The 21999-nt window shown below is 36.4% G+C and overlaps 6 protein-coding genes across 6 annotated transcripts; 3 read left to right on the forward strand and 3 right to left on the reverse strand.

The window, feature by feature from the left end:
- LOC105168818 (histone H3.2) lies at positions 2121 to 2887 on the forward strand. The gene has a single exon (XM_011088978.2). It carries the CDS (start codon positions 2225 to 2227, stop codon positions 2633 to 2635), a length of 411 nt encoding a protein of 136 aa, XP_011087280.1. The 5' UTR covers positions 2121 to 2224; the 3' UTR covers positions 2636 to 2887.
- Positions 3050 to 4623, reverse strand: LOC105168829 (DNA damage-repair/toleration protein DRT100-like). The gene has a single exon (XM_011088988.2). The coding sequence runs from the start codon at positions 4148 to 4150 to the stop codon at positions 3134 to 3136; it is 1017 nt and encodes a 338-aa protein (XP_011087290.1). The 5' UTR covers positions 4151 to 4623; the 3' UTR covers positions 3050 to 3133.
- LOC105168835 lies at positions 5182 to 10406 on the forward strand. The gene is made up of 7 exons (XM_011088999.2): positions 5182 to 5619; positions 7231 to 7404; positions 7475 to 7567; positions 7637 to 7705; positions 9213 to 9419; positions 9787 to 9912; positions 10020 to 10406. Exons 1-7 carry the CDS (start codon positions 5356 to 5358, stop codon positions 10173 to 10175), a joined length of 1089 nt encoding a protein of 362 aa, XP_011087301.1. The 5' UTR covers positions 5182 to 5355; the 3' UTR covers positions 10176 to 10406.
- Positions 11831 to 13296, forward strand: LOC105168845 (pathogenesis-related protein 5-like). The gene is made up of 2 exons (XM_011089011.2): positions 11831 to 12183; positions 12278 to 13296. Exons 1-2 carry the CDS (start codon positions 12138 to 12140, stop codon positions 12958 to 12960), a joined length of 729 nt encoding a protein of 242 aa, XP_011087313.1. The 5' UTR covers positions 11831 to 12137; the 3' UTR covers positions 12961 to 13296.
- On the reverse strand, positions 13483 to 16579 carry LOC105168851 (ras-related protein RGP1). Its single transcript, XM_011089025.2, has 2 exons — positions 16048 to 16579; positions 13483 to 14193 (listed from the first exon to the last, which is right to left on the reverse strand). The coding sequence occupies exons 1-2, from the start codon at positions 16275 to 16277 to the stop codon at positions 13749 to 13751; spliced, it is 675 nt and encodes a 224-aa protein (XP_011087327.1). The 5' UTR covers positions 16278 to 16579; the 3' UTR covers positions 13483 to 13748.
- On the reverse strand, positions 17134 to 20356 carry LOC105168857 (transcription factor bHLH130). The gene is made up of 6 exons (XM_011089037.2): positions 19438 to 20356; positions 18500 to 18837; positions 18235 to 18411; positions 18040 to 18105; positions 17620 to 17688; positions 17134 to 17504 (listed from the first exon to the last, which is right to left on the reverse strand). The coding sequence occupies exons 1-6, from the start codon at positions 20006 to 20008 to the stop codon at positions 17436 to 17438; spliced, it is 1290 nt and encodes a 429-aa protein (XP_011087339.1). The 5' UTR covers positions 20009 to 20356; the 3' UTR covers positions 17134 to 17435.

Here is a 21999-nt window from a genome sequence, read left to right on the forward strand (position 1 = left end):
AGTTTAGTTTTTTTTCCTTTTTTTTTTTTGGTCTAAATTAAAAATAAAAATAGATTTTTTATGTCTTTCTTTATTTATAATTTTAAATATAATGTGTTAAAATATAATTTTGTGCTTATAATTAATTTAAAATATAAAAAAATTATTTATTATAGGCACACTGAGACGACGTGCCGAGACCGCTAATTATAAAAAATAATTCTTATAATTTGCTTCATTTGTTAAAGAAAATCTTTATGACATTTTCTTTTATTCATATTATACAAAAGTCGACACTCTTCCAATGCAGTGCTACATTGCTACTCTAGTTATTTTTTTGTTAATTTCTCTTGCATCAAACGTTACGTCATTTAAAATGAATGTCTCTATCGATCTCTTGTTTCTTATTATTATTCACTCTAATCCCTTATCTTTCAAATGTGTCGTAATAGTCTTGTATCTTTTAAATGCACTGAAATAGTCCGTTATCTCCTAAATATAATTGATTAAGGTCTCTAGCAATTAAATTTTATGGAAACTAAATTACAATTGAAATAATATATGAATACAAATAATAATTTTGCATATATTTTCAAAACGTCATAGCGAAATGTATGTGGAAAAAACACTGTGAAAATAAGCACTATGTTTGTTTTCATTTCCAACTTATTTTCGAGACAAGTCAAAAACATACCCAATGTTTGCCATCATTTTTAACTGTTTTAGCATAAAAAATACATATATATATATACACACACATATACATAAATATATATAAAAAAGGCATGATTTGACAATGAATAGTAATTTTTGTCTCCCAAAATACAATATTAAACATATAATACTTATTTTAAATTATCTCCAAATACATGATTTGACAATGAATAGCAATTTTTGTCTCCCAAAACACAACATTAAATATATAATACTTATTTTAAATTATCTCAAAAAACAAATCCAAACATACATACTATCTCTAACACACACTTATTTATCTTTATTTTTCTCTCTCTATTTCCACAAAACAAAACAAAACACTCAGAAAACGAATCAAAACATTATAAAGGTGTATTAAACTTATGAAACTCGTCCATTAACTGCTCATACGAAACATTGAAAGCATGTATAACCACATAGTATTCCAAATAATTAATCAACATAGTCTTAACAAAGAAAAGAACACTTAATTTATATATATATATGCCATGTGTATCTAATGATCCTACAATGAAATTAAAGTCCATCTTTATGTATAAAATCTTTTAGAATTATGGAAACATTTAATCAAACTCTATTATTATAAATTACAGAACTCACATATGAATTAGGTGATCTTTTGCTTGACCAAATGTATACTAAAAACTATATAAATATTATAATTATACTTTTTCAATCAATTGAATTAACTAGATACATTAAGATCATATAGTAGCGTGACACAATTAAGGACTCGTGTCTATTTGAGTCATGTCAAAATTGAATCAATTGACAATTTTTATCACTATAAATATCATTGTAATAAATGATATTACACTTACTTATGTAGTAATTAGGTATATAATTATTAAGTCCAAGCTAAAAGAACAAGTTGTATTATGAAAGAAGATTAATATATTTATTGCTGCTAATATATATAAGTTCATAAAAAATATTGACATATAATATCAATAACGTCGCGACGAATATATTAAAACATTTATGTTTGACTTTATGAAATTATTAATAACAAATTATTATAAATAAAGTCGATATATTCAATTTTCTTAAAATAGGTATTGCTATTATGTCTATAATTACTCGAATATTACGGTTAAGGGAACAAAAGTATCATAAAATAAAGAATGTAATTATCAGAATTCAAATAATAATTGTTCCTCAAATTCAAAATTTGGACCCTCAAATCTTATTCGCCAATTTACAGCCCGAAGCGGGAAAATGAAAACCCACACGTTATCTTACGTGTCAAATCCTCACTGGCTCCCACAGCATAACGCGGATAATCAGCAAACTTTCTCCAATCTCCACCGTCCCATCTATTCACTATCAACGGCCAATCCTTACCCTCTAACCCCCCACGTTCATCTTGAAAAATTTCCCCTCCCGCTTGTTCTCTCCTTTAGGCTTTATATAAACACATACCGCCACCTGCTGCACTCACTCCATTCATTCTCAGCAATCCAATTTATAGATACAGATTTTCCCTGTCTCTATTTCCCTCTTGATTCTTCCATCATTATCTCTTCAGATGGCTCGTACTAAGCAGACTGCTCGCAAGTCCACCGGAGGCAAGGCCCCGAGGAAGCAGCTGGCCACCAAGGCCGCCAGGAAGTCCGCCCCCGCCACCGGTGGAGTCAAGAAGCCTCACCGCTTCCGCCCTGGAACCGTTGCACTCCGTGAGATCCGCAAGTACCAGAAATCCACTGAGCTTCTGATCCGGAAACTGCCCTTCCAGAGGCTGGTTCGAGAAATTGCTCAGGACTTCAAGACTGATCTGAGGTTCCAGAGCTCCGCCGTGGCTGCGCTGCAGGAGGCGGCGGAGGCGTATTTGGTTGGGCTGTTTGAGGATACCAACCTCTGTGCTATTCACGCTAAGAGAGTTACTATCATGCCTAAGGATATTCAACTTGCTAGGAGGATTAGAGGCGAGAGGGCTTAGATGAACTGACATCTGTTAAGACACGGGTTTGGGTCAGTTTGATGGGTTTACTTCCGGGTTGTTTGTGATGTTAGGCCACGCAGTCGGGTTGATCGTGTACATTTGTTCTGCTGTAGTTTCTTTTAGTCAGTAAACCTCTGGTTTAAGTAGCTTTATGAATTTCAATCTCAATTAAATCTGGTTTCAATTGAATTTTCAAAGTGTTAGACGATTTTTCCTGTTATCTTTCACTGATATTAACTTTTTTGTTCATTTTCTGCTTTTGGCTGAAAAACGAGCTGTTTAACTCGCAGGCTAGACATTTCTCTTTTTATTGGTTTGGTTGCCAGTGTTCTAGCAGAAAAAACCAATATTTTTCTGTGAGTTGCAAGTAATGAGAGAGTATATGATTTGTTAAAATTCACACACCATCCAGAACAGTCTTACATCATGTTAAGGAAAAATGAAAATTAACATCACAACTGAGAAAAAGTTGCAAAAGCAGATGTGGTGATGGGGCTAGGTTTCAAAGCTGTTGTTGCTCAAATCCAAAGCTCCCATGTATTTCACTGATCCGATAGACTTTGGAACTTCACCGCTTAACCTATTATAGGATAGATCCAGCACTGTATAGTAATTTTCCGGGCTGAAGCTATCTGGTAGCTTCCCTTCTAATGAATTTCTGCTCAGATTCAAGTGATTTAGACCAGTGTTGCTGAACAGACTGGCTGGTATCTCTCCCGACAGTTGGTTAGAGTAAAGATTGAGGGTTGATAAAACTGGCATTGACCCGATCTGTTCGGGAATGGAGCCGGATATCTGGTTCATCGACAGGTCCAAATCGGCCATCCTGGAGAGAGCAGCGATTGAAGTAGGCATCGAGCCGCTGAGTTGGTTCCCGCCCATTATGGCCCGGCTCAGCATTTTGAGCTTCCCGATGTCCGATGGGATTTCCCCGGAGAGTTTGTTGTTGCTTATGTCAAGAAGCTTGAGGCTGCTGAGGTCGACAATGGACGCGGGAATGGACCCTGAGAGTTCGTTATCCGCAAGATTCAAAACAACGAGTTGGCTCAGCTTTCCAATATCCGTCGGGATACCGCCAGAGATTCTGTTTCCTGAGAGGTCCAGAATCCGGAGACGGGAAAGGGAGGTAATGCAGGGCGGGATTTCGCCGGAGATGGAGCCCCAGTCGGTGACGATGAGAGTAGTGAGCTGATCGAGCAGGCAAAGGGAATCCGAGATTAGCCCAGTCCAGTCACCCGTCCAGAGAAGCTTCTGGTTTGCTAGAGTTGGGTCGGATGTGTCCTCAGCCCGTAGGACAATGTCTGTGACCCGTAGAGTACCCGGTTCGCATACGATTCCAGGCCATATGCAGAAGTCATTGCCAGTCCACGCGGTGGAGATAGCACCACCCATTGCGTCTCTGAACGCCATCGCCGCGTGGAGATCAGCCGACAGGCTGGCATTCACCGAATACGAACCAATCAGCAGCAGCAAAATGCTGGTAATCCACAATACTCCCCTCATCAACATCATTGTACCCACTTACACACGCATAGAAGTGTATACTGTACCGTGAACAAGTCTGAATACTGAATGTAGTATATGTATGGGAGGAGTGAGAGTGGGGTGTGGGAGTGAAGTGTTTAAATCGGGGAGTAAGGAATCTGCATTTAAAGCAGCGGAATAAAGAAAAGTTTTAGAGTAGTGGGGTGGACGGCGGAGGAAGAGCAAGGCCATGTGCTGCAACTCAAACATTAATTGAGAAACCAGATTCCCACTGAATTTCAGGACATGCTCTACGTTTTACTTTGTATAGATGGTTATGAATTTGTGTGAGTTGAAGGTAGGCAGTGATCTATGATCTATGCAATTAGCTCTAATTTTCATCTTTACGGCTGCTATTACTATGTAACCGAGGTCGGCTTGCTTTCCATTGTTGTATAATGTTTGCCAAATTTAATCAATGAAACCAAAATAAAAAGATATAAGTTTGGAAGGAAAAAGATGTACCCTTATTGTCATCAACTATATGTCGTATTGGTGTGAGTGATCTTCACTTCTTAAGAAAAATATCGATGAATGCCCTTTACTATTATATTTTATTTATTTGTCATATTAAGGTATGATTAGAGTATACTATTAAAAAAAAAAGTGATTTTTATACCATTAATCTAATTTAAAAAAGTGATATTCGTTCACCATTTTATCCAAAATTTTATTTGGTAAAGTTAAATCTAATTGTTTCACAAGAGACACATTAGTAATTTTATTTTATTATCTACTTTTTGACGACTCGATTAATTATGATCGTTTATTCAATTTGATTGATTGAGATCATGCTATTAATTGAAGTGACTTATTTATACGAGTAATTTTTACTGATGAGGTAATTTAAATTAGATCAATATCTTCCCATATTGGTATGAATAATTATTGAGGCGAAACACAATTTTGAAAATTACAGTTGAAACTTGTAGTTGAGCAAACTTAACAATTGAACGAACGTTGTTGAAATTTAATAATAAACAAAACAAAAATACAAAATCAAGGATCTCGAGGTGGAAATTCCAAATCCCAACCATGAAAAGAGAATCACAATCACCCAATAAATGGAAAAAGGAAAAAGCCAAAAAGGTAACACAATAATTCTCCCGCCATCGCTCTTCTTCACCAAACATCTCCAAATCCAAAAACCCCCGCTCACCATTTCCGTCTCAATCTCTCTCTAAAACCTAGCTATGCAGATTCCGGTGATTGATCTCGCGCCATACTTAGAATTCTCCGGAGAACTGCCGAGCCGGGATGGAGAGGAGTTCGATTCCAACCTGAAGATTTTGTGCTCGGAGGTCAGTCGTACCCTGAGGGAGACGGGAGCTTTACTTGTCAAAGATCCCCGATGTACTGCCGAAGACAACGATCGGTTCCTCGATATGATGGAAAAGTATTTCGAAATGCCTGATGATTTCAAGCGCCGACAAGAACGCCCGCATCTCCATTACCAGGTCAGTTTGTTTCTCACTTTATATGTAGTGCGTTTGAGGTCTGGTCAAAATGAGGCTTGGTATTCGAAATTGGATATGCGTGGTATTGATTTGGGAGTGATTTTTTTTGGATTGTGATTTTGAGCTGTCAATTTAGTGCTTTTTGTGTATCGTACCGCCAAAATTGTGCATGTGTTTTATATTTTACAATCACATTAATACATTGATATTTTATGGTCTTTTGTACTTAATGTGTGCATCTTGCTTGTTTGCCGTTGTTTTTGCACATCTCAAAATATTTAAGTAATTTTTCAATTATTTCATAAGTTGATCAATTATATGGAGTGCTGTGTGTTTTGTACTGGAAGTTGGTGATGGACATAAACTAAAGTTGTAATACATGAAATTGAGTAAGTTACTTCAAAATTATGTGGTATTTCATTTTTGAGCACGTAAATCGTAAAATTGATAGAAGTTGGCATATTGATATTAGTAGCTCCATTTGTGTTTGAAGATAGCATATGTTGATGGCACATACTTGGCAGACTTAGCTGTACTTAGCAATTATATGTCTAATTTGCATTCTGCAATCCTTAATGGGATGACATGACTGCTTAATGAGATCCTCAATTGCGTCCTCTGTGCTCTTGCCACCCAAAATAGATGTCTATCTATTTTAACGATTAACTGTGTGAAAACACTAATCCTTCTCTTCTCTTTCCCACAGTTAATTAGATTGACAGAAGAACATATCCATAACAGACACTTTGTGCAAATAAGACTTCAAATATAAACTATCAGATAATTTGATCTATTTTCTGTAAAGTCATTTTGATGAACCATATACTAAACTTGAACTGTAGTTCAAGTATTTAACATCCTATTCTTGAACTATCTAATTATTTGAGACACCACGGTTGCGCTTTTGGATTGCACATATTTCTTTAGTCTGCAAATAGTATGCCTGTAAAGTTTTATGGTGACACACTTTCTTTTAATATATTATAATAGTGAAACAGGCTCTCACAGTCTCTGTCCTTGTGGTTTATTCATGAATTGTTGATTACCTGACTTATGCATCATTAGATATAGAATTTAATCTGTAAAATGGAAGGGAAAATGAATAATTGCATAATTTAGATAAAATTTCTTAAGTTTGTATTGGCACAAACATTTTCCATGTGTTTTGTTCCGTAGAATAGACAATTGATTTCTTAGGGCTTCCACAACCAGAATTCTATACAACAAACTTTTGATTTCCCTGGTGTTAATGCTCAATGTGATTTCCATGGATCAGTTTTATCATATCTTTCTGCTGTCCCAAAAATTCCGTGAGATTTGGGTGCAATTGGACGACCTGGCTTTTTTAGACTTAAGCAGACAAAAACTATACAACTAAAAAGTAGATCTATTGAGCTGCCGTTCATTTCTTATATATTTTCTGTCTCATCTTTTTCTTCATTTTGAGTTCACTCTAGCTTGAAGGGACATACATAGTTGATAAAATGTATGACTAGGCCTCCCATCCTTGCCTTTTTGAGTGACTCCACAAAATCTGCTTCAGAGGCCACTTGAGTTTCCTGGCATGGCAAGACTCATGCTAATAGCTTTCTTGATGTTATGTTTACTCAGGTTGGAGTGACTCCTGAAGGAGTTGAAGTACCACGTAGTTTAGTGGATGCAGAAATGCAAGAGAAGCTAAGAGCAATGCCCATAGAATTTCAACCATCCACTCCCTCTGGGCCAGACCCTAAATGGCGATATATGTGGAGAGTTGGTCCACGGCCATCAGATACCCGGTTTAAGGTCAGCTTAGTTAGGGGTTCTATGATTGAGGTCGTTGGGCTTCTTATGCTGATGTGTCTTCTTCTTACAGGAACTTAACTCAGAGCCTGTCATACCTGAGGGGTTTCCCGAGTGGCAAGAAACAATGGACTCATGGGGATATAAAATGATATCTGCAATAGAGGTCAGCTTCACATTCCTTGTTTTTGCATGGCTAGTTACAATTTTCTCATACTTTGCTATTCTTTGTCAGGCTGTTGCTGAAATGGCTGCAGTTGGCTTTGGCCTGCAAAAGGACGCCTTCACTTCTCTTATGAAGCAGGTTACTGTTGTTTCAAGCAATATTACATTTCATTCTCGAACTCAGTTTTGATGAATATATTTTGATAAGAGCTAGAAATATAAGCAATGTTTATGACTGCTTTTACTTCCTACCCACCTCTGAGATAGGATGATAATTGTCTCCTGGATGGAATAAATTTGTTTGCTGTGGGGTGGGCTGAAGCACACCCACACACCTGAAAGCTTAGGTAATGCATAAACTTTTGGAGAAAATAATAAACTGACTGGAGAAGCTATCCTGCAGTCACCATTCAGTTGTGTTGTTTTGTTTATTTTGAAGATCTCAAAATGGAAGAAAATTGCACTCATTAAAGTTCAATCAGATTCCTTTAGAACTCCATTTCTTCTGACTACGGCGGTCCTGTTGTCACTGCCAATATTCTTCTGCTTGGAATTCTTGATGGTATTGAGCTGGAACCACCTCCAAGCAGAGGAACCCAACAGCTGACATATTTTAAACCAATCATATCATTGAGGATTCACAAGTAAATTTCTTTTCTCCTCTGGATGGCTAACTTCATGGCTCTTGGATTACATTGGTATAGCTCTCAATCATCAGATTAAGAGAAGAGAGCTTTTCTCAAGATCATAGATAGATATCTTATGCATATTGCTGCAGGGATTTGGATTATTTTCTCATACGCTGTCATCTTTTAAGTATTTTTAAACTCTTCGTTCTCCCTCTGCAATCATAATGGCTTAATAGTATTAGTTTCATCAGTCTCTTTACAGTCTGAAAAAAGAACATACTCAGAAACTCAACTAGCCATGCCTTAAAAGATGTTAAAAATGCCAAAAGAGCATCACATCCTGTTCCTTTCACTCAAAGAATTTAGTTATCAATGATAAAATTTTTCTGTGATGAACAATTGAATAAGGTACAATGCCACGATTTTTCTCAGATGTTCATCTTTTGTTTGTCCATCAGCTTACTAAAACAAACATATACATTGGTGCCATTTCTATCAGAAAGGACCCTTTTGAAAGACGTTGCACTTCACTTGGCTGTTGGAGCATGTAAAGGCAAAGAAACTAGTTCCTTCGGCTTGTGGATTGTATTTTTTCTTCGAAGAGGGAAAAAGATATTGGTGTACTCCCTACTGTGATAGACTTTAGGTTACAAAATTTGTTGTTATTGGATTGAGAGAGTTATATTTTTCTTCAGTTCATCCTCTGACTTATACAGGCCTGTTTTCTTCAGATAAAATTGTGACAGAGTCCACTTTTCTTATACAAATGCTTCTGGTTCTCTTGGCCTTTCATTATTCCAATCTATCTGAGACCCTTAAAGCCATTCACATGTCTTAATAGCATGCATCTCTCTTTTGGTGTTTTTATCAATTTGATTTATTCCAGGTGTTTTTTTTTGAGATTTTGAGGTTTTCCTTGAGGTCTTTGCACAGTTTCTCTGTTGCTGTATTGATTATGCATGACTTGCTTCATCACCTAATGTAGGTCTATGAATATTTATATCTTCTCACTTTCAGGGACCACACCTACTTGCTCCAACGGGAAGCGATCTGAGACGCCATGGCAAAATAGGCACTGTGTTTGCTGGATATCATTATGATCTCAATTTTCTTACAATTCATGGCAGGAGTAGATTCCCAGGACTAAATATATGGCTGAGAAATGGGCAAAAAATGGAGGTTAAAGTTCCTGTTGGATGCCTCCTCATTCAAACAGGAAAGGAGGTATGTTTTCCTGGGTATCCACATATTTAAAGAAAACAATTTCTCGTCAGTAAGTAGTGGAGGGTTGAAGCTGATTGTCTTACATTTATTTTCTTTATTGGATATTTATAAAAAAAGATGAGCAAAGTTTTTGGATGGTGTCAACATCTAAATAGCTGAAAGAGTAGCTTATTGTACCTAAGGCGACTGAAGTTACTAATGTCGAGAAAGGACAGAATATTGAGTCATTTTAACCCATTTGAATTCTCACCTGATTGACTGATCGATAATTTGGGAAAGATTTATCCTTAGATCTTTTTCCTTACATATTCTGTCTTGGAGATTAATCATTTTCTCTTCAAAGCCTTAACATTGTACGGATATGCAGATAGAGTGGTTGACCGCTGGAGAGTGCATAGCTGGCATGCATGAAGTTGTTGTAACTGACCGCACAATTGATGCAATAAAATTAGCTTTGGAGCAAAACAGCAGCCTGTGGAGAGTATCTTCAACGGTGAGACTAGCCATGTGGTTAAGATCATTTTATTTCTCGCACTTTCTCTTTGCCAATTGTGTCCCTGATTCTAATTTTACATGCTAAAATTTGGCTTTCTTGTCTAGCTTTTTGCACACATAGCATCCGATGCAGTGCTAAAACCTTTAAGCCACTTTGCGGACTCGCCTGTAGCCAGCAAGTACCCTGCCATGTGTGCTGGGGAGTTTGTAGAACAGGAGCTTGCCGTTATTAATCTGAAAGGAAATAGAGGAGATGCCTGAAGATTGTGTACCGTATAATTCCATTTATTTCTGATTCGTTCAGACTGTTGCATACAGTAACTATTTCGAGGTACATACATTAATTGGTGGCTCATAGTTGTAAACAGAGCCAGCCAGGGTGCATGCCTCTGTATTTATAATTCATGTTTATCTCTAACCTGCTGTTATAATATGCGTAAAGGTTGGTTGTTGGTAATGCCAAAGCCACACAGAGATTGATAGATTACCACCTCTCGGATCTTTTGCTAGTGTTTCAATTGTAAAGTATTTACACAATAAGAATTAACAGAAAATTGACGGTTTCAAATTAAACTGCTTAAAAAGATTTAGCAGCTATCATCTAAATTTATATATTTTTATAATTCCATCAATTTATCCAGATCCAAATGGATATATACATGCATGTTTGTATATTTACATGCATATTAATATGACATGTGAATAGTTAGATAATACGATTTTGTTAGAGGACGTATCATGCTCAAAAGTTTATAGAAATGTCTTGTCTCATGTTCACACCATGTTGTATCCGTTTTTATGCATCATAAATGAAAATTCGCAAATCGAATAAAATATTACGGCTTTTGTGCGCAGGTCTTGGGCTTTATAGATAATTACGTTGGCACCTCTCATGGATCTTGGGCTTATACATATATAATCATATTGACACATACTGATATTTAGGTACATATTGCATATATACTGCACTTTCTGCCATCATGCTCTTTATTAAAAGTTTTCTTTGAAGATCAAATGACCATCTAAAAATTGAATATCCTATGTTATTTCTTTGCACAATTAAAAGCTCTGCATGTCGGGAAACATTCAATTCAATGATGCAAATGTTATGAATATTGTGATATTTGAATTAGTACTCCGCTGCACTATTATTATTATTTTTAAATTCATGTGATTTAGCTTAAACTACCTCTACATGTGTTTGATTTAGTAGTGCTGCCGGGTCATGTTTTAGAATTCAAGGCATGAAATTTGTAGTTTTGGAAGCCTGTCTTCTCAAGTCTCGTCTGATTAGCGAGAATCTTCACTTAGATCTCCTCCATTTCGCACTATTTCTCCTTCCCCCTTCTTCACTCAGCCTGACTTTTAACAATGAAAATAGTTGAATTAAAAAAGAATATTTTTTTCAACTCCATACTTTTACCTGTACTTTAGTGTCTCATATCCAACTCTTTTTTAAATATATATAATTTAAATTTAAGAATAATGCTTTTCCCCCCTCCAAACTATATTCTAAAACATGACTTTTATTAATATTTCTAAATTCATGTGTGCTTATATCATATCTAGAAAGATTGGAGAAGAAGGATTTCATGCATGGGAAAAAGATTGCAAGAATGGAGGGTTTATCAACATCGCACATGTAAGCTAGTTACATTACACTGCACATGCCACCAACACATATGCTACTTGGAAAGGAATTGCAAAGCATTCTAATTCAAATCGGATTTTGTCAAACTCAAACTAATTATATGTTGAGTGCAATACATTTTTCTTATAAAATTAATGTACAGTTAAAAAAAAATAACCAATAATACGACAAGTATATTACACTTAATCAATGTTAAGAATTTTCCATAATAACATGATCAAAAGTAGATCCACTCCATTAAAACGGATCCATTACAGTGTGTACAACCAATCAAACCAATCACATCATGTAACTTACATTCATGCCAGATTCTGTGATTTCTGTTCATTCTCAGACCTTCCTTTCATATCAGCGCCCATGATGAAACCTGTACGCTTCTTCAACCATTCATATGACTTCCCCGCATTAAATTGTCAGTGTCCGCAACGGTGAAACCACGCCTTCCAACTGAACAGCAACCAGAAAAAAGGAGTAAAACAATTATTGCGACCAACTATTATTTTGTTATATATAAATAAGTACATTCCTAGTTTCCACCATTCTATACCGCACACTTGATTTGGTTCATCGTTATGGCATCGTATCCTCTTTTCCTTGTCTTACTGCCAATCTTCACAGGTTTTTATCCGTTTTTCCAAGGTTAATTGAATCAGAAGACCCTGAAATTGTTTTTAACTAACTGTTTATTGGATTCATGTTTTGTCATTTCCAGGTGCAAATGCTGCGGTTTTCACATTACAAAACAGATGTAAAGAAACTGTGTGGCCCGGAATCCTGTCAGGCTCTGGGAAACCTCTGCTAATGAGCGGCGGCCTGGAGCTCAAACCAGATCAAAAAACTGATGTCCCTGCACCCACCGGGTGGTCCGGCCGCTTCTGGCCACGAACAGGTTGCAACTTCGACCAATCAGGCAAGCAGGGGAACTGCACCACCGGCGACTGCGGCGGGGGCCTCTTGGAATGCGGAGGTACTGGCGGTGCTCCACCAGTTTCCCTGGCGGAGTTCACTTTAGACAGCCCGTTAGACTTTTACGACGTCAGCCTTGTCGACGGGTTCAACGTGCCTGTTTCTATCATTCCATCTGGCGGGTCAGGTAACTGTTCTGCCGTGAATTGCACGTCGAACTTGAACCTGGAATGCCCGGAGAAGTTGCAGGTGAGAGGGTACGATAAGAGTAATGGTGAGACCACAGTGGCCTGTAAAAGCGCATGCCTGGCTTTCAATGAGCCTCAGTATTGTTGTGCAGGAGAGTTCAACAATCCAGAGGTCTGCAAGCCCAGTAATTATTCAGAGATTTTCAAGAAAGCTTGCCCCACATCTTATAGCTATCCGTATGATGATGCCACCAGCACTTTCACGTGCAAGGGGGCTAATTATTTGATCATATTCTGCTAAGTCGAATTAAAGCTAAAGCATGTATCGAGAGTTGAAGATTGGTTAAAGTAACACTCGAATTCCTTGAGAACTTACTAATGGGAGATAATTCTTGCAAGATAAATATAGGCAGAATCTACTACACGTTGTGGCAATAGTGGATGACAAGAGTTTTGATAGCTTTAGAATGTTGTCTTGTAATTGAATTAGCCAGAGCCAGCTGATTCAGTTCCATCTTTGTTTTCATGGTTATAGATTCCACAACAGCCTAATATGGAAGACTATCCAAGTGACGGATTTTGCATTGATTTGCAATTCACACACTTGATGAACATTGGAAAACATCATTTATTCCAACCTTGTGATGCGATTTCGTAGTTCTGTGGCAAAGGGGATAGATTAAGCATTCACCCGTAAGCGAATTGAAACCTGTGAGTGAAAATAACCTGACTGGAAATTTCTCCTTCCATTGGATGAGAGTTTGTGAAAAATTGCAAATACGAGCTCTGCAAGTAAAACTCAAAAGTAGATAGAAAACCCAAATTGTTCCCATTAAATCTTGACATGCAGTAATGAATAATAACTGGGTAGAAACTAAATGTTTTTGTTTGGAGATGTGTTGTTGGAATGTTGGGTACAATCTCAGGGGGGAGGGGTAGTCAGGGTGGAAGAAATTCAGGAAGGATCGAAGTTGCAAATAAAAAAAATATAAATCATACACACGTGTTATTTGAACTGTGGAAAAATTTATATTGGCCTCAGGTGCTTACAACAAAAAATACACTCTGAAAAATGAACAAATGGCTGTACTACGATCCACAACAGCTGAACTTGCTGCCAGCAGGTACCGGTTCTTGTCCAGGAACAACAATCTTGGTTCCCTTGAGAAGTGCTTCATTTCCTCCAGATTCTGCTTCATTTGCAACAAGTGATTTCTTGCTGACTACGCGATAAATCTCGGTCAGGACAGTTATGAAAGCTGGCTCAACATTGGTTGCCTCAAGTGCTGATGTTTCCATAAAGAATAGGTTCTCCCTCTGGGCAAAATCCTTAGCATCTTCTGTTGTTACAGATCGATGACTTTCCAGGTCAGATTTGTTGCCTACAAGCATAATGACAATGTTCTTGTCAGCATGGCCACGCAATTCCTCCAGCCACCTAGCTACATGATCAAATGATTGACGTTTGGTGATATCATAAACTAGCATTGCCCCCACTGCTCCTCTATAATACGCACTGGTCACAGCCCTATATCTGAAGTCATCAAGTTTCAAAATCCAGGTGAAGAAATCAGCATTGGTAACATGTGATAGTGATTCTTTTCAGTCTTTCTCTTTGGAAAGGGTATTTAGCAGATATAAAAAAGCAGGCAAAAAATGATATTTGAAATATCAGAATCATATATACGATTCACCTTTCAGTTTAAAGTTGCTGAATTTCACAAAGTATGAAAGGAAAACAAAGCTCGTGTTCATGACATACCACAGGGCTTTACAAAAATATATCACTTATATGGGTAAAACGATATAACCAGGGTGGAACTAGTGGAAGCAACCGGTCATTAACGCACACTCACTTCACAAACAAAACGGGAACAGCTTGGGCATTTATTGTGTTGTTATTTACATGAAAATGGTAAGTTTGAGGCCCAAGCTCATTTGATCAGCATTACACGCTCCACTGTTAACTTCAGAAGTCACTGCAGCAGCTATTCAAAATACAAAGACATGAAAAATAAATGGATTTGGAGGTTACAGTTCCCATGATAAGAAAATTCAAGCACTGACACATGATAAAGTCAAAAGGGATGAATCTACATATGAAGCCACCTCAACCAGAATCACACTGGTTAATTTTCTTGCCTACTAAAGCATAATAGAGAATAGAAAGTAAAATTAGCAACACAATGACAAACGCAGTGGAGGTCAAAGGAGGTTGTGGAATGAATATTTCATCACCATTAACAAGAAGCTTCAATTAGATAGCAAAAGATCAAGCCAAATCACCACCGATCACTCTAACGATTCTCATGGACATTACCTATAGCATAGAGCTCGAGGACCCTTCTCATATCTCACTGGGACTATATCATCTTAACCAAGTAACCCAAAGCACCAAGTTATTGCACATAAATTTATTTTAATTTAGGAAGACTAGAAGAAAATCAGCTACTAGGTGGGGGTAAAATGGACCAGAAAAGCACTAAAGCAGTTAATCTCAGTTCGCGGAAGATTAACTTTTATAGTTTTACCAATTAATCCTTTCTTCTTTATCGTGTTCTATTAGATGAACAGATCATTAAAACTATTTCAAATTACTCTTAATGAATTATAAACAAAATTTTAAAAACTCTTGAGAAAAGCAAACAAAAACAAAAAAAGAGAAAAACTCATGCACAAAATATTAAATAGAAATTGCGCTAGCAAAAATGAAGAATAAAGATGAAAAAAACTTTAAGCAGGAGAATAAATGGAACAAAATATTTTTGAAAGAAAATTATATTTGTTGATAATAAGGTAAATAAAAATTAAAATAAGGACTTTCTTTTTATCTTTGACGTTCCACTCATCCGCCTAATTTCACACTGAAAGAAAAGTTGGCTCTAGAGGGATTTAATCCTATACTTTCCGTCATTTATTCTTTATAACCGAATGCAAAAGTTTTTATTATACTTCCATTTTCAACACCAACCAACCGGCTCGTAACCCAGAAAGAGCAATCAAGTCTGCCTTAAGCCAGTGTATTCAAGGCATGGCAAGAACCACCTTTTGTCATAGAGAAAAAGGTTTCCCTAATATTTCAACTAGATCGAAATCCATTTATATAAATTCCATTATAACCAAATATGTAATCAATTCCAAACCCATATATATCATCATCCTTACATTTCCATGAATTCTTTCCGAAACTCCTCGAAGAACTACTACACTATATATAAAGCAACCGCCTCTAGTTGCATAAGTTATCAGATCTTTGGTTACTGGCTCAACACCTAAAATTTGACCACGCAAAAAAAAGAGCGCACAACTCAAGTCAACCCGCCAATCAAAAGAAAAAGTGAACTCTACAACCAAAAAAGAAACCCAAAAAAAAAAAAAAAAAGAGTACCTTTCCTGGCCAGCGGTGTCCCAAATCTGCGCCTTGACACTCTTGTGATCGATCATAAGTGTCCGCGTCTGGAACTCCACTCCGATCGTGGACCTGGAGTCCAAACTAAACTCGTTCCTGGCGAATCGCGCCAGAAGCTGCGATTTCCCGACGGCCGAATCGCCGATCAATACGATTTTAAACACATAGTCAATTTTATTGCTGAAATCCCCTCCGTGTAAATTCGACATCTCTCCTGAATTCCCCAATCTTTCCTACAGTTCCAATCAAACGAAAACCAATTACAGAGGTATGTACAGTATCTGCTGCCTCTGCCTTACAGATAGTATACGTATTTGATTGAGATTATAGGTATGTGATTATGGTGTAAGTACAGAAAAAGCAAAAAGGGAAGCAGAGGAGATGAAGGGAAAATAAAGCTTTGTAAAGACTTTGACTTCGTCGGAGAGTCTTGTACGCGGAATTACGCGCTGTCTTTCCATTTCCTTCCCAATATTTTTTCTATACTAAAAAAGAGACAATAGGGAAAAGGAAATGAAAAGAAAATTGATTTTTCTGTAGAATTAATGAATACACGGCTGCTTCCTTGCAAAAATAGACAATCAATATCGTATCGTACGATTCAGCCAATGAGCTATTTAATATGATGGATGGATGCTTCACTTTCCTAAAATAACTTGTCTGAAATCTACTTCTTGTTATATGTGTGTGTATATATATATATATATATCAAGAAGTAGAATTATATTTTTTTAGGAATAATTATATTTATATTTTTTAATCTATAATTTGTTTATAATATTTCTGTTTTTGGATAATTACAAATATACTCACATAAAAATCAACACCATTTACATAAATATCATTGTTTTTTGAAGAATTATACATACACTTCAAAAATACACAAATTATTCATACTTTTTGACCGTAATTTTATGCAATTATACAAATTTGTATAAACAGACCAAAATTAGAGGGTGTAAATGTAATAAACAATTATTTTTAAACTGTTCAAAAATCACACGACGAATAATTAGTTCAGATATGATGAATTAAATATTCCAGTTTTGAACCTGAGTCTTAATCTGCCACGTAAAGATGAACATAATTTTGGGAAGCAAGTGTAGCATTAGTCAGCTAAAACGCATTAAGCTATATATCCCAAAATACAGGCTTCAAGTTTAAGCACCTTCTATACACAATTTATTCATAAGACTAGAGGGACCAAATCAACCTAATACATCATACTCTAAAAGATATTACATCTGCACTCTGTGCCAAACTGAAGATCAACAAGGCAAGTTGAGGAAGCAACGATGCCAACAATGGAGCTCGAATGATCTTCTCCTACCGTCAGAGTGTTACAACAATAGCCATTTGATGGTCGACTACGTTGTTGGACTTGTTTGCTGAGGTTTCGTCGAGCAACTGCACTTTGCCCTCGTCTCCGAGAGAGTCTACACAAGAAATGAGAAAGTATAATGAGGGGAAGATGAGGTTGGTGAGAGGTCTCATGTTTCGAATGATGTTCTTTTTCGTTGAAACGGATGTATCATGTATCGGTATTATTACCTGGACTTGTTTCTGAAGGTCTTTAATGTACTCAACTGCCAAGTCCAACATATCAGCTGTGTTTGTTTGCTGCCATCAACATCAGCAAAAGTAAAAGCGAAAATCAGAAACAATCATCTTACATTTACATTGCTGAAGGATAAGAAGAGTACTATATTCCTTTCATATTTAATATTGTCAATATCCCCCTAAGTTTATCTCATTCACGTACCACCCCATTCTGTTTGAACACGCAGTAGTGCTTAGAAATTTAATACAGCATTAAAGTTGATTTTCCAGAAACATAGGGGTGCAGGCGTCTTGCGACTGATCCCAAACCAGGTAACGAGACATTTGGAGGGGAAGAACTTCAGGAAGTAGTTGTAATTAATCCAAGTGAATAGTGTATGAGATGCACTTGGGAGTCGAAGATGTATATACCTTATCCATATTTGGGAAAAGATCTTGCAACTTCTTCATTTTTTCGCTAATCCTGGTCCGTCTCATCTGCGAATTAGAAAATCATATGTTTATACTTCAAATATTATGAGTTCCTAATACCTCGTACAGGTGATATGCTCGTACATAATGGTGAAAAGAATGTGTCCAATCTAGCTGAATGGAGAAGAATTTTACCCTTTCAGCTATACTTCTTGGATGAGTGGCACAGCCTCTTTTGGCCCGAATTTGACAAGGAACGGTGTCTTGTTGAAATTGAAGAAACTTCTCAACCTCTGCCATTTCGGCGGAAGAATTTTTCGGCAAGCTCAAATGATGAACCAAACCAGGAGTACTTTTCCTAGTTTCCCCATTCTGATTACAAGAATCGACATCAGTAACACGAACATCAACAACGACAAACCCAAATAAAACAAAACACAACAAAGGGGAAATGCCAGACCTGATTTTCCAGTCCATTGAAATTGGAAAACATTTTCAGATCACCATCTCGGTTTCTTTTCAAGTTGTTGAAGGGAGAACCGTTCCACGAGTCGTGTGTGAAGCCGGCTTCATATTCTCTGCCATTGCCGCTATCACTGTTTCTTGACTGTCCGTTTTCAGGGTTACATGTGCTGATGCTCTCGTTTACATTTTCTGGTATGCTAGGCATGTACCTCGAGCTCGAACACGGAGCAGATGAAAAGTTCATGTGATTGCTCATACCATTACTAGCTGAAGCATTGGCTTTTGCTTGATTGTGGACTCTGTAGTTTCCCACCTCTCCCATTACCCCATATCCTGAGGGCCAAACAAAATGTCACAAAAGTCTGCTTAAATTATGTAAAAAAATCAGCCGATGTTAACACGGATACATCATGACAAGCAGGCAAAGCAGCAACAATCCTGAGTTCTTGGTCTTTCAATGATCTATAAATCTAGTAATTAGGCACTTCACTTATCAAAAAGATCACGAAGAAAGAAAATTAAAAGAGAAAACCAATATCAAGGCTTTTTTCAGAAATATCTTCTTCTTTCTGCTTCCTAACATTGAAATGCGAATGGAATATATCCTCCTTAAAATAGTACAGCATCAACAAAAGAGGCGTCATGGAATCTAGAGATATATGAAAATGACAGAATAGAGAAAAATATGTGAAATTTAAAATAAGAAAATATCAACAAGGTAATTTTCATGTTTTTTTTGGGGACTTATTTTTCATTTCGCATTCCTCATATTCCGGATCAGGAAAGCCTAGAAAGTCAACCCTAATCATCAACCAAAAAAAAAAAAAGAAGGCAAGAATTTCAATCCAGCAAACAAACATGAGCTCAAAATTAAATCAATCCAAGCAAACATCAAACAAAGAGATAGCAAAAACTCAAGAAATAGAGGAATACCATTGAAGAATCCAGCAGGAGAACTACTCTGCCTGACAAGATTTGAGCTATTACTACTCACAGCTACATGAACTTGACTCTCCATTCCCACAGAATAAGATCCGACAATAGCACCCCCACCCCCAGACACAGCAGTCTCATAACCCATTTGCCCGTTCACGAACCCGGGTCGGGGATCCGACTCAACCCCAGCTTCTTGCTTCATATGCTGCTGATAGTGCAACACCTGATTACCACCATTATTATTGCTGCCCTTGTGATTCAGATCAGGAGGCCCATTCATGAAAGCTGACATTAATAAAGCTTCAGATTCATCACCACTGCTGCTGTTATCAGTAGTAGAATCCAAAAGGGCCGCAAGAAAGGAGCTTGGAGCGGATCGAAACCGCGCCAGTCCACAGCTCTGCTGACTCTGGTTATGGAAAAGATCCGAACCCATGAATTGATCTCTACTCTTGAAGAAGTCTCCTTCAGCTGCTGAAACATGCTTGAAACTGCTCTGATTACCACCAGGATTGGAGAGAAGAAAGCTGCTGCTGCTGTTCCTGCTTGTTGTCTCTGACCTAAACATAGTTGCCAACCAAAACAAGAAACCAGAAAAAGACAAGATTTTTATGGGGAAAAGCAGCAAGAAAACATTAATGGAAAGCTCCAAGATTGGTCGATTTTTGACACGGAAAGAAAAAAGATATGGGATCTCTGGATTTGCTTTCTTGCAGCTTTGCTTGAAAAAGAAAAGAGAGAAAGACGCTGAAAACAAGGGGGTTGGGGTTGGGGTTTGGGTTTGTTGCAGATCTTTCCCTTTGTGTTTTGCTATTTCAGTGAGACGCCAAAAGAAGAACAGAAATGGTAAAAATGATCCGAATTTAGCCCATCTCTCATCTGGTTTGGTTTTCCCCAATCTCTCTCTATTTATTCATTCCAAAACCCAAATTCCTCACCGTACCCTTTGCTTTCAACCCTTATTACTTGGATATCCATTACCGACATCATCGGACCCACATCTCATCTCAGCTCAGCAATCTCTCCACTTGACCAAGATGCCCCTGTATCCTCCACTTATTTCCATATCATTAGCTTCCAAATTTGGCCAAACTTCCACCCTCACCCTCACCCTGTAAAAGATCTTACCTACTTTCAACTTTCAAACTGTAGTAAGGATAAAGATTCACGTAATCATCATATAACTCTAATTTTATTCTTATTTTTTAATCATTAATTTTGAGGTATAGTTCAGTTCCTCACAAATCTTGCTTTCATTCATACCAACTTCTTGTATTTATAACAAAATATTTGCATGTGTTGCTCAACTTGTGTAGTTAATTGTAACTCATAATTTAATCTCATATATATATATAATATGTAGTTTAATATATTAACATGAAACAAATCAAACTTTATTAAAAGTGTATGTATGTCATATTATGAGTTGAGATTGACCAATATTCTAACTTCACACTACTTATTACTTTTTAAGACACAATAACCTTTGTTCATAAATGAATAAAAAAAACATACTGTAATTACAATAATAAATTTAAAGAAGTAGAGTACTTCAAATTTTAGGAAGGGAGAAAAGTATTCGTGTAATTAATTTATTTTATTATAAATTATAATTAGCAGCCTCTTGAAAGGTTTTTGTCTTTATTTGAACAACATTTGACTTTAATGTGTTGGTGAAGTTAACGTTATAAAAACCTTTGAAGCATAAAGAAACTTGGCTTACAGGTAAAGTGACCCTCTCAATTTGTTGTGTGCAGTTGTTGACGACTAAAGATGTGTGGTTGGGGGCTCATCTCATCTTCACTACTTAGAAGAGGCAATTCATTTTATTAATTAGCTGTAAATCTAATAATTACTTATTACTAATTAATTAAGCTTAATTCAATTATTAATTTTGTTTGACATAAACAAATTCAATGTCATGTCTTTGAGCCGTACCCAACATATGAATATTTATCTCACTTTATATAAATTATTATATTTTATTTATTATTGTTAGTTGTATTGATATATCAATTAAATTGAAGTATTATTCAATATATCGAGATAAATTATTATGAGTTATTTATCGTTATTAATAAAAAAAAATTATTTGACATGAGTAGAGATAAGGATGAGTGAGAGGTGGTAGGTGGGCTACCCTTTTAAGCTATATATATGTAAACAAAGAAAGATGCATGCATGATGATGACCCACCTTTTCTTGAAAATCATGCATCTTCAACTATTTGTTCTTTTTGTCTTTTCTTTTTTGGTTATTATATATATATAATTTTCAAGATTTTTGTTTTCTTCATAATCATCATATTAATCTGTGGGCATGCATCTCAATGCATCCATGGTCTCCACACAATGTGTATTATCAACGCTAATATAAAAAAAATTATTCTAAATTACTATTTTATTTCGTAATTCATGGATGGTACGTGTAAAATTTACAGTATGTATGTATTTTAAAAATAAATTTTGTATATAAAGTGGAACACAAAATGAGATGTTAATTATTAGTGAATGATTCAAATTATTATTATTATTATTATTATTATTCATTAATTAATTA

This window comes from Sesamum indicum, linkage group LG1, assembly GCF_000512975.1.
Source record: "Sesamum indicum cultivar Zhongzhi No. 13 linkage group LG1, S_indicum_v1.0, whole genome shotgun sequence".
Lineage (NCBI taxonomy): Eukaryota > Viridiplantae > Streptophyta > Magnoliopsida > Lamiales > Pedaliaceae > Sesamum > Sesamum indicum.